This window comes from Phodopus roborovskii, unplaced genomic scaffold (assembly GCF_943737965.1).
Source record: "Phodopus roborovskii unplaced genomic scaffold, PHOROB, whole genome shotgun sequence".
NCBI classification, from domain to species: Eukaryota; Metazoa; Chordata; class Mammalia; order Rodentia; family Cricetidae; genus Phodopus; species Phodopus roborovskii.
This window is the reverse complement of record NW_026126433.1, coordinates 14,563,516-14,583,976: the sequence shown is the minus strand read 5'-3', so window position 1 is coordinate 14,583,976 and position 20,461 is coordinate 14,563,516. Positions and strand designations below refer to the sequence as shown.

At 37.3% G+C, this 20,461-nt stretch overlaps 2 protein-coding genes across 2 annotated transcripts; both read left to right on the top strand.

Annotated features, from left to right (window-relative positions):
• Positions 1 to 3,106: 3,106 nt before the first annotated feature.
• Positions 3,107 to 3,676, top strand: LOC127223372 (glucose-6-phosphate 1-dehydrogenase-like). Its single transcript, XM_051185916.1, has one exon. It carries the CDS (start codon positions 3,107 to 3,109, stop codon positions 3,674 to 3,676), a length of 570 nt encoding a protein of 189 aa, XP_051041873.1.
• Positions 3,677 to 4,210: 534 nt separating this feature from the next.
• LOC127223371 (glucose-6-phosphate 1-dehydrogenase-like) lies at positions 4,211 to 4,549 on the top strand. The gene has a single exon (XM_051185915.1). It carries the CDS (start codon positions 4,211 to 4,213, stop codon positions 4,547 to 4,549), a length of 339 nt encoding a protein of 112 aa, XP_051041872.1.
• Positions 4,550 to 20,461: the final 15,912 nt, after the last annotated feature.

The window sequence follows — 20,461 nt, the reverse complement described above, 5'->3', positions numbered from 1 at the left end:
GCCCAGCGATGAGAGTCAAAGATCAGGCTCCAGTAGAGGCCCTGCAAAGGGGGTCAAAGATCCAGCAGGCAATGACTTAGGATGATCCTCCAGCAGAGGCCTGGTGATGGGGGTCAAAGATCCAGCAGGCAGAGACTCAGGATGGTCCTGCGGAGATAGGCAGATCTCTTGCTGGGGCCCAGAACTCCAGCAGAGAACCAGCAGTAGGAGATAGAGGTCAGGCTTGTGGAGATTCAGGGTGGTCCTGTATGGATAGGCAGGTCTATTGTGCTCAGAGCAGCTCCAGGAAATTCCCCAAATTTGGCCGAATTTGAATACCACATATTATTAAGCAAAGAAAAACAATTGCAATGAAAGATCATATCAAGCACTTACCAATATTTATAATTGCAGATCCATAATAAAATTTTCTGTATGACTCCTATGCAATGCCCACTTTTCAAGTATTAAAGATGGTATCATGACAAGACAGTTAATATTTCTGCCTTCATTGTTCCTATATTAGAGCTATAAAGAAACTAAAAACAAATTATATTTGTATATGTGACATAATTAGTTCTATGTGGTAAACAAAAAATAAATTTGTGCACTGATTTAGATTTTAATTAGAATGATTTAATTAAGTAATTTTTAAGTTAACAAATATTTGAACATGCCACTGAGGGAAGAAGATATAAGCCACAGGGTTTCTGCAGAATAAAGGCTGTGCCTTGAGGCATCAGCAGCCTGAAGGCCTTTAATACAGAACTATTTTATATGGCAAAGGGTAACAAGGAAAGTAGTATATTTGTGGAAAATAGAAAAAACACAGTAGTGGGCTATGAAGGAGGTAGGACATCTGAAGATTATGGAAATATTTGGGTTAAGGTTTTTACTTATAAAGTGTCACTAGAGTTAATGAAAGCATACAATAAACGACAGCTCAAAGAGAGAATTTCAAGTGTTTTTACTGTGAAGAAATAGTGAATTTTTGATATGAGGGCTACAAATATCCCAATTTAATTGACAAACAACATAAAAGAGTCCAAAACAGCCCTCTTTATCTCTTTGAATACGCACTGTTAAGATTGATGGGTTTAAATAAACAGATAAAAAGAGGAAAAATGAATCTTCAAGAAATCCATTGGAAGAATCATATCAAATAATTTACATTTACTTAAAAGGTCATTCTGCCAACCAGAAAAATTGGCTGTCTTACAAATAGGTTGTTGTAAGAGAGAGATAGAGAGAGATGGTAATGTCCCATTTAAATCATCTTGGGTAAAATATTGAGTATGTTAAATTTTTGAAGTTAGGGCTTACTGGATATATCATAAGTAGGATATGAGAAATGTAGGAAGGGTAGAGTCCCATAGTGAGTTTAAAGTTTGGATGGGTCATTTGTGAGTAGTGTTGTCATTTATTGAGGGGAATTATTAGAATATGGAGAGGTGACACAAACTCTTTTTAGGTACCTTGGAATTGAGGTGACTGTAAAATATCCAGAGAGTATTCTGAGTTATTTTTTTCCTATAACATAGAAAAAAAAATAGGAGTAGATAGGGGTTTCCCTTCTTTAAAATAATACCTGCCTGCCCATAAACATGTATATCTCTTAGAACACATCATTTATAGACCAATAGCAAGACTGAAAGTGAGGGGTTTTAACATTTCTATTTATTTTTGCACTTCCTATTCTACCTAATACAGTAAGAGAACATTTCAAAAATATTTATCAGGTAATACTTTTGCAATTATAGACTTGTTACCAAAAACCAGTACAATTTTCAGATACCTCATGTCAACAGATAAAATTCCATTACTGTACATAAAATGAAAACAAATACAAATATTTTAAAAAGGAATTACAAATAGAAACTTTTTAAACATCTAATGATTCCAAATTCATATTGATTATCTTTGGAGCAGAGTTTCATGGATTTTTTTTAAATACATTAAAGTGAGAAAAGATGGATGAAGGGAGAAAGAGAGAGTGAGAGTGAGAGAGAGATCAGGTGTGTATGTTTATAAGTACTTTATGTTCTTGCATTGGACATATAAGGAGAACAAAATATTCCAAGTATAACATGTATATCCCAGTACATATTTAATAACCTTCTGGGAGGAAAAAAATCTTAGGAAGAGCTGATCACATATTACCACTGAAGAACAAAATCTTATTACTGGTTCAATAGGGGTGTAAACCAAAAATTACTTTGTGTAAAATTTACTTTCTTTATATATTTAATTTAGGAGAATTTTATACATAGGAATTGAATTTAAATAATTTCCACTCCCACTTCATATCCCTCCAACTCCTCCTGTACTTTCCCCTAAATTCATGGCCACTACATTAATTATTAACTTTATTTGGTTTCCACTTGCCCATCCTGGTCATTCTGTGCTGGACAGAAGGTCAGGCAGAAACTGAAGTTAAGAACCATATGCAGAAAGGTTTTTTTTTGCTGACTTGCACACAGGTCAAGCTTAATTAACATTTTTATGTAGCTGAAGACCATCTAACCAGCAAATTATGCTACTCTCAATAAAATGAACGATCTTACATCAACTAACAATCAAGATATGCCCCCCGCAGACATGTCAATAGGTCAATTGGACCTGGGAAGTTCTTTAGTTCAGAATATTTTCTCAGTGATTTTAGGCTGCATCAAGTTAATAGTTAAAGTTACCTAGAACAAGGAATTACAAAGCACTATTGATAAACACAGAGTGAGAACAGAATAAATATAAAAATATGCCTGATATAGCTACATTAGACAATAACTGAAATATGTCAATCTCGTCAAATAAGCATATAGTATATCCAGAAAACTGATTACAATACCTCATGATCCAAAGAGAAGACTCAAAATTGGTCAAAGTAATTTTGAAAAGTAGAGATTCTCAGCATAGCAAAGCACACATTGTATCGTAATTAAGAGAAGGGAAATTTGAAACGAGCTGTACACTCCAGAACTGTGAACCTCTTTGGCAGCAGCAACTAAACGCAGAAAATACCATGGCAGAGCAGGTGGCCCTGAGCTGGACCCAGGTGTGTGGGATCCTGAGGGAAGAGTTGTGTCAGTGAGATGCCTTCCATCAAGCTGATACATACATATTTATCATCATGGGTGCATCGGGTGACCTGGCCAAGAAGAAAATCTATCCCACTATCTGGTGGCTGTTCCGGGATGGACTTCTACCTGAAGACACCTTCATTGTGGGCTATGCCCGCTCCCGTCTCACAGTGGATGACATCCGCAAGCAGAGTGAACCCTTCTTTAAAGCTACCCCAGAGGAAAGGCCAAAGCTGGAGGAGTTCTTTGCCCGTAACTCCTATGTGGCTGGCCAGTATGATGATCCAGCCTCCTACAAGCACCTCAACAGCCATATGAATTCCCTATATCAGGGGATGCAGGCCAATCGCCTATTGTACCTGGCCTTGCCTCCCACAGTCTATGAAGCTGTCACCAAGAACATTCAAGAGACCTGCATGAGTCAGACCAGAGGCTGGAACCACATCATAGTGGAGAAGCCCTTCCGGAGAGACCTGCAGAGCTCCAACCAGCTGTCGAACCACATCTCCTCTCTGTTCCGGGAGGACCAGATCTACCGCATTGACCACTACCTGGGCAAGGAGATGGTCCAGAACCTCATGGTGCTGAGATTTGCCAACAGGATCTTTGGCCCCATCTAGAACCGAGACAACATTGCCTGTGTGATCCTCACATTTAAAGAGCCCTTTGGTACTGAGGGTCATGGGGGCTACTTTGATGAATTTGGGATCATCAGGGACGTTATACAGAACCACCTCCTGCAGATGTTGTGTCTGGTGGCCATGGAAAAGCCTGCCTCCACAGATTCAGATGATGTCTGTGATGAGAAGGTCAAAGTGTTGAAATGTATCTCAGAGGTGGAAACCAGCAATGTGGTCCTTGGCCAGTAAGTGGGGAACCCCAATGGAGAAGGAGAAGCTACCAACGGGTACTGAGATGACCCCACAGTGCCCCGTGGGTCCACCACTGCCACCTTTGCAGCAGCTGTCCTCTATGTGGAAAATGAACGGTGGGATGGGGTACCCTTCATCCCGCGCTGTGGCAAAGCCCTGAATGAACGCAAGGCTGAGGTGAGACTGTAGTTCTGAGATGTGGCAGGCGACATCTTCCATCAGCAGTGCAAGCGTAACGAGCTGGTGATCCGTGTGCAGCCAAATGAGGCTGTATACACCAAGATGATGACCAAGAAGCCTGGCATGTTCTTCAATCCTGAGGAGTCAGAGCTGGACCTGACCTATGGCAACAGATACAAGAATGTGAAGCTCCCTGATGCCTATGAACGCCTCATCCTAAATGTCTTTTGTGGGAGCCAGATGCATTTTGTCCGCAGTGATGAACTCAGGGAAGCCTGGCGTATCTTCACATCATTGCTGCACAAGATTGATCAAGAGAAGCCCCAGCCTATCCCCTATGTTTATGGCAGCCGCGGACCTACAGAGGCAGATGAACTGATGAAGAGAATGGGCTTCCAGTATGAGGGCACCTACAAGTGGGTGAACCCTCACAAGCTCTGAACCTTGGGAACTTACACCATCTGCACTCTGCCCCTTTTGGCCACCATTTCTGTATCTGCCCTTCCCACCACCTAACCCTATATTAGGACTATTGACCCACATTGGAAGGACTTTGGGACCATAGGCCTTAGCCACACATTCTAGTCCCTGGGCTCATGCCACCACTCTATATCCTACGCTGCTACTGCTGTAGCCACCTTCACTGCTGCTACTGTTACCACCACCACTGAGCCCAGCTACATTCCTCAACTACCAAGTTCTCAAAACTCACTGTAATTCTTTCAGGGCCACCTTTGATCCTACCTGAGCAACCCATCTCTCCACAAGACCCAAATCACCTCCTCCTCTCACTCCAGTCTGTGCAAAGGGAAGAACAGCCTATCAGTCTGTCCCTAGACTCCTCAAGGCAGGAGATAAAAACAATGGGGAGGAAACTTGAGCCTCAGAGGAATAATGACCAAACTACACTCCCTAATGTCTATGGGCAGGCACATCAAAACTCAAAGGAAGGATCAAGGGTACCCATTAGAAGGACCTGCCCATGGCCACAATAGATTCAGTGCCACTTGATATTCCTCCTCATCTGCTGGAAGAGACCACATGCTGCTTAACAATATTGTGGTGCCAGAGATATCCCCTTACCAATTCCATACTCCATGATCATCTTCATCCCACCCACATGCAGCCTTCTTACCAAAGGAAGGCAGAAGTAGCAGCTAGGATTTCCCTGCCATTAAAACCTCAAACAGTTGTCCCTTGTCCCCTTGTCATTTCCTCCCTGCTATCCAGGACTGTGAGAAAGAGACTTATTTCCCCACTCCCATGTATATTAGTCGGGGGTCTATAAAGGAACATATATGAATTGGAACATATAGGAATATATATATGAGTTGCTTACAAGCTACAGTCCAAGTAGTCCAACAATGCTGTCTCTAGACAGAAAATCCAAGGATGCAGCAGTTGCTCAATCCATGAGACTGAATACAGCAGCAGCCCCAATCCCATGCTTGAGTCGCAGTTTTCAATCTAGATTAGAATCCCAAGGAAGTAGGTTCTAAGATCAGCAAAGAAATGGCTCGTTAATAATAAAGGTCAACTTGCCAGCAAGAATGAACACAGGCAGGCAAAACACACACACACACAAAAAAAAAAAAAAAAAAATAGAGAGAGAGAAGGGAAATTTATTCATAAAGAAAATATTAAGTGTAGTATGTTTTAACTCTTAGTTATAATAATTACTAATATTTTTTATTTTTTATTCAAATTTGTAACAAGCTTGTTTTATATGCCAATTCCAGTTCCCTGAACCTACCTTCCTTCCCTCTCCCTCTAACAAACTCCATGCTATCCCCTTTGTGCTCCCCAAGAAGGATGAGGCCTTTCATGAAGGATCTTCAAAGTCAGTCATATCATTTCGTGCAGGGCCTAGGCCCAACCCCATGTGTTTAGGCTGAGAGACTATCTCTCTATGTGGAGTGAGCTCCCAAAGTCCATTCATATACTAGGGATAAATACTTATCCACTACCAGAGGATATACTTCCCAGTCCTCCAAACTAATACCACATTGAGGGAGTCTGGGTCAGTCCTATCTGTTTTCCAAGTTATCAGACAGGAGGCCATGAGCTCCCCCTTGTTCAGGTCTGCTGATTCTGTGGGTTTCTCCAGCCTGGTTCTGACCCCTTGGCTTGTCACTCCTCCTTCTCTGCAACCAGATTCCAGGAGTCTGGCTCAGTGATTAGCTGTGGGTGTTTGCTTCCATCAGCTACTGGATGAAGGCTCTAAGATGGCATATAAGATAGTCATAAATGTCATATGAGGGAAGGGTATTTAAAGTATCCTCTCTACTATTTCTTAGATTGTTAGTTGGGGGTCATCCTTATAGATCTATGGAAATTTCCATAGTGCCATATTTCTCCTTATACTTTTAGGCATATACCCAAAAGATACACATTCATACAATAAGGACATCTGTTCAACTATGCTCATAGCAGCATTATTTGTAGTAGCCAGAATATGGAAGCAGCATAAATGTCCCTCAACTGAAGAAAGGATGGAGAAAATCTGGTAAATTTACACAATGGAGTACTATATTGCATAAAAACAATGTAATCTTGAAATTCACAGCCAAGTGGATGAAACTAGAAGAAACCATCCTGAGTGAGGTAACCCAGTCACAAAAAGACAACCATGGCATACACTCACTCATATATGGCTTTTAGACACAGAGTAAGGGATTACCAGCCTATAATCCATACCACCAGAAAAGCTAGGAAACAAGGAGGACCCTAAGAGAGACATACATGATCCCTTGGAGAAGGGGAAAGTGACAAAATCTCCAAGAAAAATGGGAACATGGGGGGAGGTGAGATGGAGTTAGGAGAAAGACAAGGGGAGAAGAAGAGAGGAGAGGAGGGCATGAGGGAGCAAGAAAATTGAGTCGGGGAAAGAATAGAGGAGAGCAAGAAAAGAGATACCATAATGGAGGTAGCCATTATAGGAATAATTGCTAATATTAATTATAAAATTAATGTGATTTTCCATACTTGATATTTCATAATTTGATCATGCTTCCTCACCCTTTTATTTTGAGTCTCTAATGCTTTTCGAGCTCCAGAATCTTCTCAGTTTATAAAATTCCCTTTTAGTGTTTCTGTTCCTTCCTGTCCCTATTAACTCCTCATTTCCAACAGCCATGGTCCCATTTTGTGTTTCTAAAAGTTTGATTCTAGTTTTGATACATGAATGAAAATATTTGATATTTGTGTTTATATGTTCATCTTGTTCATGCCAAGAAAAATTTTCTAGTTAGAGCCAAGTTATTCCACAAAACACAAGACATATTATGTTCTGAGGAGCATTTCGCTGTTATAATTACAGCCCCTTTTTTTATTCAAGGTACACATTTTATTCAATGTGAATAATGCACAAAATATGATATGTCTCTTGAGAAATGATGTCATATCTAGAATGTGTTTTGAATAAAACTGATTATCAAAGCATTTGCATGATATAAGTAGATTAGATAGAAGTGAACCCAAATACACTGTAGTCTTTAAAATTATAAGTTCAAAGTCACACATTGATAATGTAAAACAAAATGGCAAGTCTTATTTTAAATTCTCTTTGTTGTTTTCCACTGGGGAGTTCCAGAGCAGAAAATGCACCAAATGTATTGGGAGAAAGGGTTATATCCAGTGTTTATTTTCTGGATATCTGCTGTCTACCTGCATATAGAGAGTTACTACAGTCTAGATTCAGTAGTGACACTTAGCTGGCTGTACTTACTCAGAAGTTTCAGCTTTCTTGCTATGTATTATTTTATGTTGGCCTCCTTCCAAGGGATGATCATTAAACCACTTTCTGAGATCACTGAAAAATTAGTTCAACCCTTCTAAGACATATGAAATGTCATCTATGATGTTATTCAGGAGTTACATCTTAGCTCCCTAAACATTTGAAAATGTACACTTTATGGTAGTAGCAATATCAGACCTGTGAGACCTCTACAAGTAAGAGAGGGAAAATTCCCCATGTTTCCCAGTCATGTTTACATCATGGATTAAACCTGGATATCTATTTCTTCTACTCTCCTGATCCTGCTTTCAGAATCATTACTAAACACTAGTCTTCATAGCAATGCTTTCATGTTTATTACTCTGATGAGATTTCTCAACAGATGACTTGTCACCAAGCTCTTGGGAAAATGTTGCCGACCAGTTTAAGTGTTCCAAATCTCTGAGAATTTGAGCATAAGGAAATACTGAGAATGATTTATCAGACTCTCACATCTTAAAAACCTTACATCAAATGCTGAGATTTTAACTTCCATTGGTACCATAGCAATGTCAACTAACAGTCTCTTTTTACTTAATTCTCTTTCTCATTGCACTTTGTATAGAAGCCAGTTGATTTCTACCTGCAATAAACCATAGCAATGCCAAGTTCCCCACCAAAAAGATTATTCCTTATTATTCCTTATTATTTCTTATTTGTATTTCTTAAATTTTGCCAGATTGTTGAGCATTTTGGATTACATTTTCTACTTGAAAATGCAACGTCTCAAAATCTACACAGATTTGCACAGTTAACCCCTTAAACACCCACAGGATCTTCCAACTGTTTAACTATTTCCTTAATAAGAAGTGTTGTTTGACTAACTGCTGTGTGAATAACACTTTCAGAATTGATGTCCAGTTCAAGTTGTCCTTCTTGGAACCATGTGGGGTTCATTTCTCAGCTCCTGCCTGCTAAACATTTCAGAAATATGAATCAGAACATTGTGGCCAACACATCTGACCTCCATTTTTTTCAGATGATGGGATTACTTGTATTATTATTATTATCATTATTTGGTATTTTGAGGCAGAGTTTCTTTGTACTGCTTTGGAGGTTGTCCTGGAACTTGCTCTGTAGACCAGGCTGGACTCTGCCAGCAATGTGCCTGCCTCTGCCTCCAGAGTGCTGGGATTAAAGGTGTGAGCCACTGAGGACTGGCAGGATTATTTGTATTAAAGGGCATCTGAATGTGTGATAGTGACTGCATTTTAATCTGACACACTCTTCATTGAAAACTGTAGAGAACCCAGAAGACATAGCCATGCATTTGAAGCTTGTTATTGGTAGTTAAAGGCCCACACATTTTTTGTGCCAAGATCTCTTTTGCTACACATTGAGCCTTCTTTTCTTGCATTTGTAAAAGATTCTGGGCGTAACTGGGTATCAAGAAAGCATCAACAGTTCTAGAAGTCATAGATGCTGTTTCTTGCATCTTCAGACCACATAGTAGCTGAAGCACAACATATCTAGATGTCAGGTAATTTGTCATTTTCACTTTTTGTTGGTGACATTCTATTTGGTCCCACTTCATTTGTCACACTTGTTTGTAAATGTAAATTATTTTATTTTACTTTTGTAGTTATAGTTAGAATATTTCTCTTTTCTTTCCTCCTTCAAAACCCTGTTATCCACACTCCTCCCACTCTCCTCAATAGTTATGGCTTCTGTTTGCATTAATTGTTATTACACCCATATTTGTATATGTATGTACATATATATTTCTAAATATATACTGTTGAGTCTGAATAATTGTACTTGTATGTGTGAGTTCCTGGCTGACGATTTGGCACTGAACAACTTCCCTGGGGTAGACCACCTCCCATATGTACTCTGTTGCCTATACTTCTTTCTGTAGGGTTGAGGGCTTATGGGCTTTCCCCCAACCAGTTTAGTATATTCAGTGGTGTCATTTTTGTTCATTCCATGTTTGGGTGGTTATTTGTTGAGACTTTACTTGTATAGTTTCTGATGTAACATAGGTGACAAAATCTCACAGCAAACTTCTTGACCCTCTGGTTCTTGCAGTAATTTTACCATGTCTTCTGAAATGCTGCTTCAATGTAAGCACAAGATTATAGATATAATCACTGGGGCTAGATCGACAACTCTGAATTTTAATTGGTTAAGGTTTCTTTTAGCGGTCTCTGTCTATTATAAAGAAAAGTTTTCTTGATGAAGAATGAAACTACACTCGTCAGTGAGTATAAGAATAAATTATTATAGATTGTTATTAGGGATTATGCTGGCTCATTACATAGTGGTTATAGATTCTCCTCCAATATCTATGATTTGATTAGCACTGATTTGTAGATGGTGTTTCTCTCCCACCAGGTCCTGCATCCCTTTAGTCCCAAATAAATACACAGAGGATTTTATTAATTATAAACTGTTGGGTCAATAGCTCAGACTTCTTATTGGATACCTTTCTCTTAATTAACCCATTTATATTAATCTGTAAATCTCTATGTGGTTTTGGCTTATTGGAGACTGCTCCAACATTTTACTCCTTCAATAATTGCATGGAGTCTCCCTAGTGGCTCACCTTCAATGTCCTCTCCCCAGAATTTTTCACATCTGTTAACCCTACCTACACTTCCTGACTGTCTACTGCACAATCAGTGTTTTATTCATCAACCAATAAGGGAAACACACACACACACACATATATATGTATGTATGTATGTATGTATATATATATATATATATATATATATATATATATATATATATAAACATCCCCCATCACTGAGTATTTGGGTATTGTTTTTTCACTTTCATCTTTAAAAGAAATGACATTATCAAAATTTGTTATTTGTTCTGATCTTCTTGGAGGCACCCATGTGTATTCTCTCTGTTTCATCCATGAGTAGTTCTTTCACTTGGTTGTTAGTGGTTATGGGGCAGATCTGGGAGTTTTCTTTGTCTCTTATAAGGATGCCACTGTGGTTTAAAAAATTATCTTTATTCTCTGTTTCTAACACTTTCTTTTGCCAAGATGGATTACTTAAGCATCCCTTACTCAATCCTTGTCAGTCCCATTGGTATTTTGAGTTGGGCCTTGTTGGAGGAGACTCTTCTGTCTAATATTTGACAGCTTTCTGTCTATAGAAAAGATAGCAAGGTTACATACATGATTACAAGAAGGAGTAGTTACCATATCTGCATTCTACTGGTTAAGCCCCAGTGGAAACATGACTCACTCCACTGGACCGAATAGCTAGCCCAGCAAGTAAAAGAATGTTCTGAACAAGCCTAAGAATCCTATTGCAAACTTTAAATCCCATGTCAATCAGAAGAAAAACAACTCTGACCTCCACAAGCTGACTAGCCACATGCCTAGACACATAACACAGGAAAAAAAAAGCAATAAACAAAACTAAAATATGTAATGAAAAGAATGTTATATCAGGTCTATAAAGGTTACTTTATTCAATACTCTTTATTTAGTTTTCTATCTCTATTCTGTCAGTTTTTGAAGTTGCTTTTTTTCCTGTTATTTTTAATACAATTTCTTTTAGTAGTCTCTGAGTACAACTTTTACTGACCTTGGTTTGAGGTTGTCAGATGTCTTATGTAATTCACCAAGAATTCTTTGTCAGGTTTGAATGTTGACATCTTTCAAACTGTAGTATATTTTGTTCCTGTTCCTTTTATCTGTTTCCTCTTAGGTAGAGGTTTCCTACAAGCAATTTTAGTTCCAATCTTGTCGCTGTTTAAACACTTCCTGTGACAACTGATAAATGTGATGAAGACATCTTGAGATACTGGCTAGCACAGAGTATCAAATAAACCAAAATCAGAGGTTTCTGCCCAAGAGTGTCACCTACATTCTCTTACCACATCTTCACTATTTTTTTTCTACATTAGCTCCATAGTTTGGCTAATGTACACAGTGCTGTAATGCATATTGGATGTAAGTTTCTGGCATGAAGATTTTATATCCTTGCATAAATGGCCAATAGTAAAGTTTTCGATTGTGCATCCTTCCTTCCTTTCTGAGGAATCTCCATTGTTTCACAATGGCTATATAAGTTTACATTTTCACACACAGTGTATGGGTTCTTTATTCTCTGTATCCTTACCAACTTTTTTTTTTTTTTTTTTTTTTTTTTTTTTTTGCTTTTAATAATACCTACTCTAAGTCTGGTGAATTGATAGGAGGTATTTCTTTAGTTGGCTTTTTTATTGGTATTAGAGAAACTGAGCACTCCCCATGCATTTGGGGGTTTTGTATGTTTGTTTGTTTGTTTGCTTGTGCATTTGTTTGTTTTCAAAGGCAAGGTTTCTCTGTAGCTTTGAAGCCCGTCCTGGAACTTACTCTGTAGACCAAGCTGATCTCAAAGTCATAGAAACCCACCTGACTCTGCCTCCTGCATGCTGGAATTAAAGGCATGCACCACCACCACTGGGCGTGTTTGTTTGTTTGTTCATTTATTTATTGGTATTGTTATTGTCATTGTTGATGTTGGAGGTGGTGTTTTGGTTTTATGGTTTTTGTTATTATTTGGCTTTGAGGAACTTGTCTAATTCTCTTGCTTCATCCATGCAATAAAGACATCTGTTCAACTATGTTCATAGCAGCATTATTGATAACTAACTTATATGACATTATAGAGCCCTTTTATCTGATGGAAACAGAAGCAGACACCCACAGGTAAACACTGAGCCAAACTCCTGGAATACAGATGCAGAGAGGAAGAAGTGATAAGAAAAGGAGTCAAGATCCCTTTTCTTATATATATATATATATATATATATATATATATATATATATATATGTATGCATGTGTATATATATATATATATGTATGCATGTGTATATATATATATATATATATATATATATATATATGAGAAATATTCCCTTTAAGTAGATAAAATTACATACTATTAAAATGAATTCTGAGTAAAAAAAAAATAGCTTGTTTGACATTTGGTGTTTGTCTTGTGTTATATATATTTGAGAGTGATACATGTCAAATGTACTCTTGAAATAGAGATTGTTTCTTAATCTTGAGGCAGGAGGATTTAAACAAAGACATGAAAGCATGGTTTACAGTACATTATTGTATCAGTAGGTGTTGAAAGGAACCAGAGAGACTATATCTCAAAACACAGAATATTGAGCTGAAATATTTACAATTTTAATATGGGACCAACTAAACAACATTTAAGTTTATATTTATGGGTAGGTGTGAGAATGTAGTGAACAGAAATGTGGAGTGCTATGATGTGTACTAGACCCTGAAATTTTGGAAAAAGGAAATGGATCAGTAGTGAGAGTCTGGAGATCATAGAATAACCCTCCCCAGAAAATATGGCATCATATATTATTTTTTTTTACTACTGGATAAATAAAAAATTTGAAGTGAACATGCAAATATAAAACTTTCTTTCCTGTGCTGAAGTGTAATTCTGGCTGCTTATACTCTATAATTTTCTATATTTGTAACTATTAAATAGGAAGAGAGAAAAACACCAAAATTAAATAAAAGGACACTTAAGGCCCAGAAATACATAATTTTCTCTGCTACAGGCCTTGACAGCAAGTGCCATTGGAAGCACTCTATATACACAATTTTAAGTAAATATCCATGGTAACCATAACACCATGTTACACAGGCTCCCTGAGCCTATTTGATATGTAAGGAAATGTGGATAATGTGGAGTGGGAAATGGTAAAGCAAGAATCTTTCCAATTAAATTAGTTTTCTCTTCTTGAGGTGAATATTTTTAAAATTGTTTTCTCCTTTAGGACTCTCAAAACAATGGACAATAGAGCGAAAGAAGGTCACTTTCAAAGGCAAAGAAATGTAATGATTAAGTGAATACCTGAAAGAAACACCATTGTCAAGTGAACTGGGCCACACTTATCAATTGAGAAAGAGCACAAGAGATGACCATTTCTGGGTATTCAGTGTCTCACCAGGTAACAATAGCCTTTGCTGGGTAATTCAAGAAGACTGCAGAAATAACGGCTGTGCCTAAAATATGGATACTGAGAAATTTACTGGTAAATTTACTGACTTTTGGTGGTGGTTTCAACTCTGACCACTATCAAACTTCAGTTCCTCTTTCTTTTCTCTCTTCCAGTTTAGATAGTTGCCAATACTGAATGGTAATTTGCCTCTATCTCCTAGCAACACAGTTACAATGTCAGGCAGAGTCTTAGCTCTTGAATCTGATATTCCTTTATCAGGATCACTAGTCAATGTTCCTAATTATTAGACACTTCCTTGTCTTGTTTATAATTTACTTGTTATAAGAGAAACTGTAGGGATCTATTTCCTAATCTAAAAGATACACATGTATGGCAGGTTTTATGAAATGTAATGTTTCATAGTTGTAACTCTGTTAGACATATGGGATTCAGAATACATCTCTTTGGATCTTTGATAAATTGTGCAAATTCTCTTTGTCTAAATTTTCTTACCCATAAATAGGAGTTAATGCTTCCAGGTACAACCACTTTGCAGTGATTGTAAAGATCACATGAATTAAGCCAGTCAAGACACAGTTATAGATCCAGGAATAAAATATCGAGGAGAATCTCTTAAAGGGTTGCATTTCTAAGAAAAAACATTCATATTTCATAGTTAGCATGCTGTTAGTACCCAGATAGCATATATTAAGAGATCCCCAGTTTGTATCTTTTATCTAATGTTGATCAGCTTCTTTGTAGGAATGATTATTCCTGAACAGAGACAGCAGCATATCAATGACTCATATGCCACAGAAGCTGCAACTATTCACCCACTTTCATAAGAGACAGTTACAAGTTATCCAGTATTTGAAAACCACAGAAAGTAAATTGATTTTCAAAGAATTCAAATTTATTTTTCATCTATAATTTAAGCATTTATAAAGAAAAAAGAGTAAAAAGCCCCAAAGGAAGCATCCTATAAAGTCTCACAGAACTTGGAAGGTTTCCTTAGTCTGAGTTTATGTGCTGCTATTGGTGATATGCATCAAGTCCAAAAAACTCAAGCACATAGCAACTAAATAGTAGAATAATCAAAGCAGCCAAGTTCACAGAAAAAAGTGAAAGCATTTATATCTTTTTTTTCTTTGATGTCAAATGATTCAATTCACAGACATACTTAGGAAGGAGCTTAATTTTATGGATATATCAGATTACCATGGAAACATTAACAATGCTTTAAGTGTGAACATTAGCTTCATAGATCTCAGTTGCTGTAAGTGCAAGTTCCCATTCCTCCAGCTCCTGAAATAAAAACTCACATTTCTTCTGAATGAGACATAATTCAGTTTGCATCCGACTCTAATTTTGAATGCATGGGGGAAACTTTTTCTGTTCACAATCCCATTATCTCAAGGCACAGGAAACAGTACTGTAAATAATGATGTTTTCATCACAAAATCACTTCCAGCAGAATTGCCACTGTCATTCATTTTAAAAATACTGGAGATGATAATTGCATTTTGTAAAATCATATATAATATTCATCTAAACTGTTATTATTTTTCTCTTTTCATTAAAATGTTTTCAAAAGAAATTTCACATGACTTTATTTGCATAAATGCTGGTCTTCATTTAAAATTGTACTTCAAATAAATGTTATCAGTATTTACCTTTTGAAATCATTGCCCCAAACTGTCTATTCAGTAGTTTGAAATTCTGGTTGAAGTTGTTTAACCTACATCCATTGTAATTCTTCATTGCTGAAAGGCAAGCTTATCCACAAATCACAGTGCCTCTATCTGCTTGCCTGGTCTGTACACAAGATGACAGGATATTTAATGTTCCCTCTCTCTGATTAAGTACTGGTGGGGACATAGGAGCAGCAGAGGCAAGCTTTGACCCATGTCAGAAATCCTAAAAAACCAAGTCTAGATCAAGAAAACATATATTTAACTCCCTTCTGTAATTTGAACAGAGGAAGGGGAAATTGAGGAGACAGACTTGATTCATGTTCCAGGTAGATTGGAACTATTTACTGTTTGTTATGCTTTGACTAACTTATACAACCCTAAACTCCAACATCCCCATGGGCTGTTGACATATCTGATGACATTTGGGTTGAGACACAGCATAAATAAAACTATGTTGGCTTGTACTATATTAAAACCTTAGAGAGAAGAAAAAAAATCAATGTTTTTATTTTCAAGTAGAAGAGGATACAACTTATGAAAGAAAAACTGATATTATGCAATAGGGTAAAAGAAATAGAAGCATGTTAAGTGCCTTTGCTTTCATTGAAAACCTGTTGATGTTGTAAGCATTTATATTATATGCTCTGAGAGATTGTAATGCATATTCCATAGACTGTTTATTTACTTTGATTTCAGAAAACAGTCATTGAAGTACATCTTGTTAATCCCAGTTTGATGAGTGCATGGTGCTATTGTGTAAGGAAACAGATAACATTGTTGGAGTGACCTTATAGACTGTCAAGACAACAGATCAATATTGTGCAAGCCACAGACCCTTCCTGTTGGGTTCTTGTAAAAGCAAATGAATTTGTCTAAGATGTTTTTCTACTCTCCAAAATGAACTGCAAATTATGTTGGAAAAACAAAAAGCTAAACAATTGCTCCTGTATACTACAAAATACCTTAGGGCATCAACTACTTTAATAATAAAATCAAACAAAAACAAAGATTAAACCAAAACAAAAAAACAAAACAACAAACAAACAAACAAAAACACCAAATGAACAAGTTCATTTTGTACATATAGTTGAGCTAAACAGGAGTAATGTAGGCAGTGTTATTGTGCTCAAAACTAATACAGGGCATGTTGTCATGGTTTACCCAGGCCAGATGACTTCCACAAAAGGTAGTTATGTATAAGTTATTAAGCAAACTGTTCATCTATTACAAAACATTTCTTGCAAACAAAAACTGAAGTAAAGAATATGAACGTCCTATTCTTATTTTTTTTTCTATGTAGTTCTCATAATGTGGAGGAGCCCACCTTCTGGTGCCCTGCTTTGAGCCTCCTGAGAATTGGGGACTATGCATAAGGAAACCTATCCAGGAAGACCAGTCTATCCAGAGTATGCCAGCATCCTTGTCCTACCTTCATCCATGGGAGGAGGTAAATGTGGGCCTATTTACAGCCCACCTTCTGGGCCATGCTTGGAGCAGCCTGAGTCCTAGAAAGTGCACAAACATGGGGGAACCCATCCCAGCAGACAAACCCAACCAAACTCTGCCAATGCCCTAGTCCTGACTCCATAGGAGGATGAGAGCCATCAGAATATTGGACCTGCTTACATCCTCCAGAAGATATCCTTGTTCCTGTATCCACTAGGAGAGGTAAAGACTCCACAGTATGCACTGGAAAAAGTGTAGGTCAGACAACAGTATAAGAACACAGTAAACAAAAGAAAGATCAATATGACACAATCAGAGACTATGGTCTCCACAACAGCAATACCTGAACATCTCAACACAGACAAAGCAGAAAAAAAAATGCTGCTATAAACAACTTTATGATGATGATAGAGACCCTCAAAGAGGTAATGAGAAAATCCCTCAAAGAAATGGAAGAAAAAAAAACAAACTAAAAGTTTTAAGAAATGGAGGAAAAGAGAAACCCATAATTATAAGGTTGCAAGAAACAATTCAAACAGTGCAAGGCTTGAATGCTGAAATAGAGACAGAAGAGAAAAAAAAACACAGTCCCCACAGTCCCCACAGTCCCCACAGTCCCCACAGTCCCCACAGTCCCCACAGTCCCCACAGTCCCCACAGTCCCCACAGTCCCCACAGTCCCCACAGTCCCCACAGTCCCCACAGTTCTCACAGTCTGATGGATGCTAGAAATAAAAAAGCTGGGTAAACTATCAGGGACTATAACCAACAGAATACAACAGAATACAAGAGATCAATGAGAGAATCTCAGGCATTGAAGATATACTAGGAGAATTAGAATAATCAACCAAAGAAAATCTTAAGTCCAACAAATCCCTAACACAAAATGTCCTGGAAATATGGGACACCATGAGAAAGCCAAAACTAAGAATAACAGTTATAGAAGAAGGTGAAGAAACCCATATGTAAGGATCAGAAAACATATTCAACAAAATCATAGAAAAAAACTTTTCAAACCTAAAGAATGACATGCCAATGAAAGTATGAGAAGCTTTCAGAACATCAAATAGAGTAGACCTCAAAAAAGATGCATCACTACATAATAACCAAAACAAAAATGATACAGAATAAAGAAAGAATATTAAGAGCATCAAAGGAAAAAGGCCAAATAACATGTAAAGGCAAACCTATCAGAATTAATCCTGACTTCTCCATGGAAATTCTAAAGTCCAGAAGGTCCTGGACAGATATTCTATCAACACTAAGAGATCATGGATACCAGCCCAGACTACTATACCCAGCAAAGCTTTCAATCACTATAGATGGAGAAACCAAGATATTACATGACAAAACCAGATTTAAGCAATAAATATCAACTATTCTATCCCTACAGAAAGTTCTGGAAGGAAAACTACAACTCAACAAATTTAACCACTCCCACAAAACACAGGCAATAGATAATTCCAATTTATCAAGAACCAAAAGAAAAACAGGGGTAAATACACACACAATGCTATCACTAACAACAAATCCAAAACAAACAATATTTAACAAACAATGGTCATTAATATCCCTCAATATTAATGGTTTCAATTCGCCTATAAAATGACACAGGCAAACAGAACGGATACAAAGACAAATGCCATCTATATGGTGCATACAAGAAACACACCTCAACTTCGAAACAGATGTGACCTCAGGGTAAAGGATTGTGAAAAATTTTCCAACCAAATGGAAACAAGAAACAAGGGGCTGTAGTAATCCTAATATTTAACGAATTATTATTTAACAAATTATTTAACAAATTAGACTTTAAACTAAAACCAATCAAAAGAGATATACAAGGTCATTTCTTATTCCCCACAGGAGAAATCCATCAAGATGAAGTTTCAATTCTAAACATCTATACCCCAAATATAAAGGCACCAACATTCATAAAAGAAACATTAATAAAACTCAAATCACACATAACAGCTCACACATATTTCACATGTCAATCTCGGTTCCCTCACACTTCCATCTTCCTCCCTCCCCCTCCACCCCCACTAACTCCCATCTCATCCCCTTTTTGCTTCCCAGGGACAGTGAGACCTTGCATGGGGAGTGCTCTAAGTCTGTCATATCATTTGGAGTAGAGCCCAAGCTCTCTGCTTTGTGTCAAGGCTGAAGGAATATCTTTCTATGTAGAATGAGCTCCCAAAGACTATTCATATAATACTGATAAATACTGATCCACTACTAGAGGCTCCATAGACTGCTCAGTCCTCCCAACTAACACCACATTCAGGGAATCTGGGTCAGTCATTGCTGGTTTTCCAACTATCAGATTGGAGTTCAAGAGCTCACCATTGTACAGGTAAGCAGTTTCTATGGGTTTGTCCATCCTGGTCTTGAACCCTTTGCTCATCACTCCTCCCTGTCTGAAACTGGATTCCAGTAGTTCAGCTCAAAATTTAGCTACTAGATGAAGGATCTTGGATGTCATATAACATAGTCACTAATCTCAATATCAGGAAGGTCATTTAAGGTAACCTCTCCACTATTGTTTAGATTGTTATATGTGATCATACATGTAGATCTGTGAACATTTCCCTAGTTCCAGATTTCTCTTAAAACCTAAAATGGCTCCTTATATAATATTATCTATTTTCTTGCTTATACTGGGAGATTTCAGCACCCCACTATCAAAAGGTCGACCAGGCAGAAACTTAATACAGAAAGGAACTAACATAAGTTATGACCCAATTGGGTTTGACAGACATTTACAGGACAATCCATCCAAACACAAAAGAATATACCTTCTTCTCAGCTCCACATGGAACCTTCTCTAAAATTGACCACATATGTGGCAATAGAGCAAACCTCAATAGGTACAAAAAATTGGAATAACTCCTTGTATCTTACCAGATCACCATGTCTTAAAGTTAGAATTAAATAGCAACACAAATTGTAAAAACCCTACAAACTCATGGAAATTGACCAATGCTTGTTGCACCATTCCAGTGTGCAAAGAAGAAATAAAAAAATAAATAAAAAACTTGTACAATTAAATGAGAATAAAGACACAACATATCCAAACTTATTGGAAACTTTGAAAGTGGTACTAGGAGGAAAGTTCATAAAAATAAGTGCCCACATGAAGAAACTGGAAAAAATAGTGAAAAATAATCACAATAGAGAATTAACAGTGAAAGCTATAGAACAAAAAAATAAATAAATAAATAAAAAGCAAAATCATGCCAGATGAGCACACACCAGGAAATAATCAATTAGAGGGCAAAATCAATAAAGTAGTGCATAAAGTAGAAACTAGGAAAACAATACAAAAATTCAATGTAATAAAGAGTTGGTTCTTTGAGAAAAACAACATATAAAAGCCTTCATCCAAACTAACCAAAAGGCAGAGAGACATAATGCAAATTGAGAAAAATCACAGATGAAAAGGAGGACGTAACAACAGACACTGAGGAAATCCTCAGAATCTTCAGGTCATACTTTGAAAACCTGTACTCCAC

Bases quoted from the DNA above. Each gene is read 5' to 3' on its own strand.
- LOC127223372 (XM_051185916.1), top strand. From the start codon at position 3,107: ATGGGTGCATCGGGTGACCTGGCCAAGAAGAAAATCTATCCCACTATC.
- LOC127223371 (XM_051185915.1), top strand. From the start codon at position 4,211: ATGATGACCAAGAAGCCTGGCATGTTCTTCAATCCTGAGGAGTCAGAG.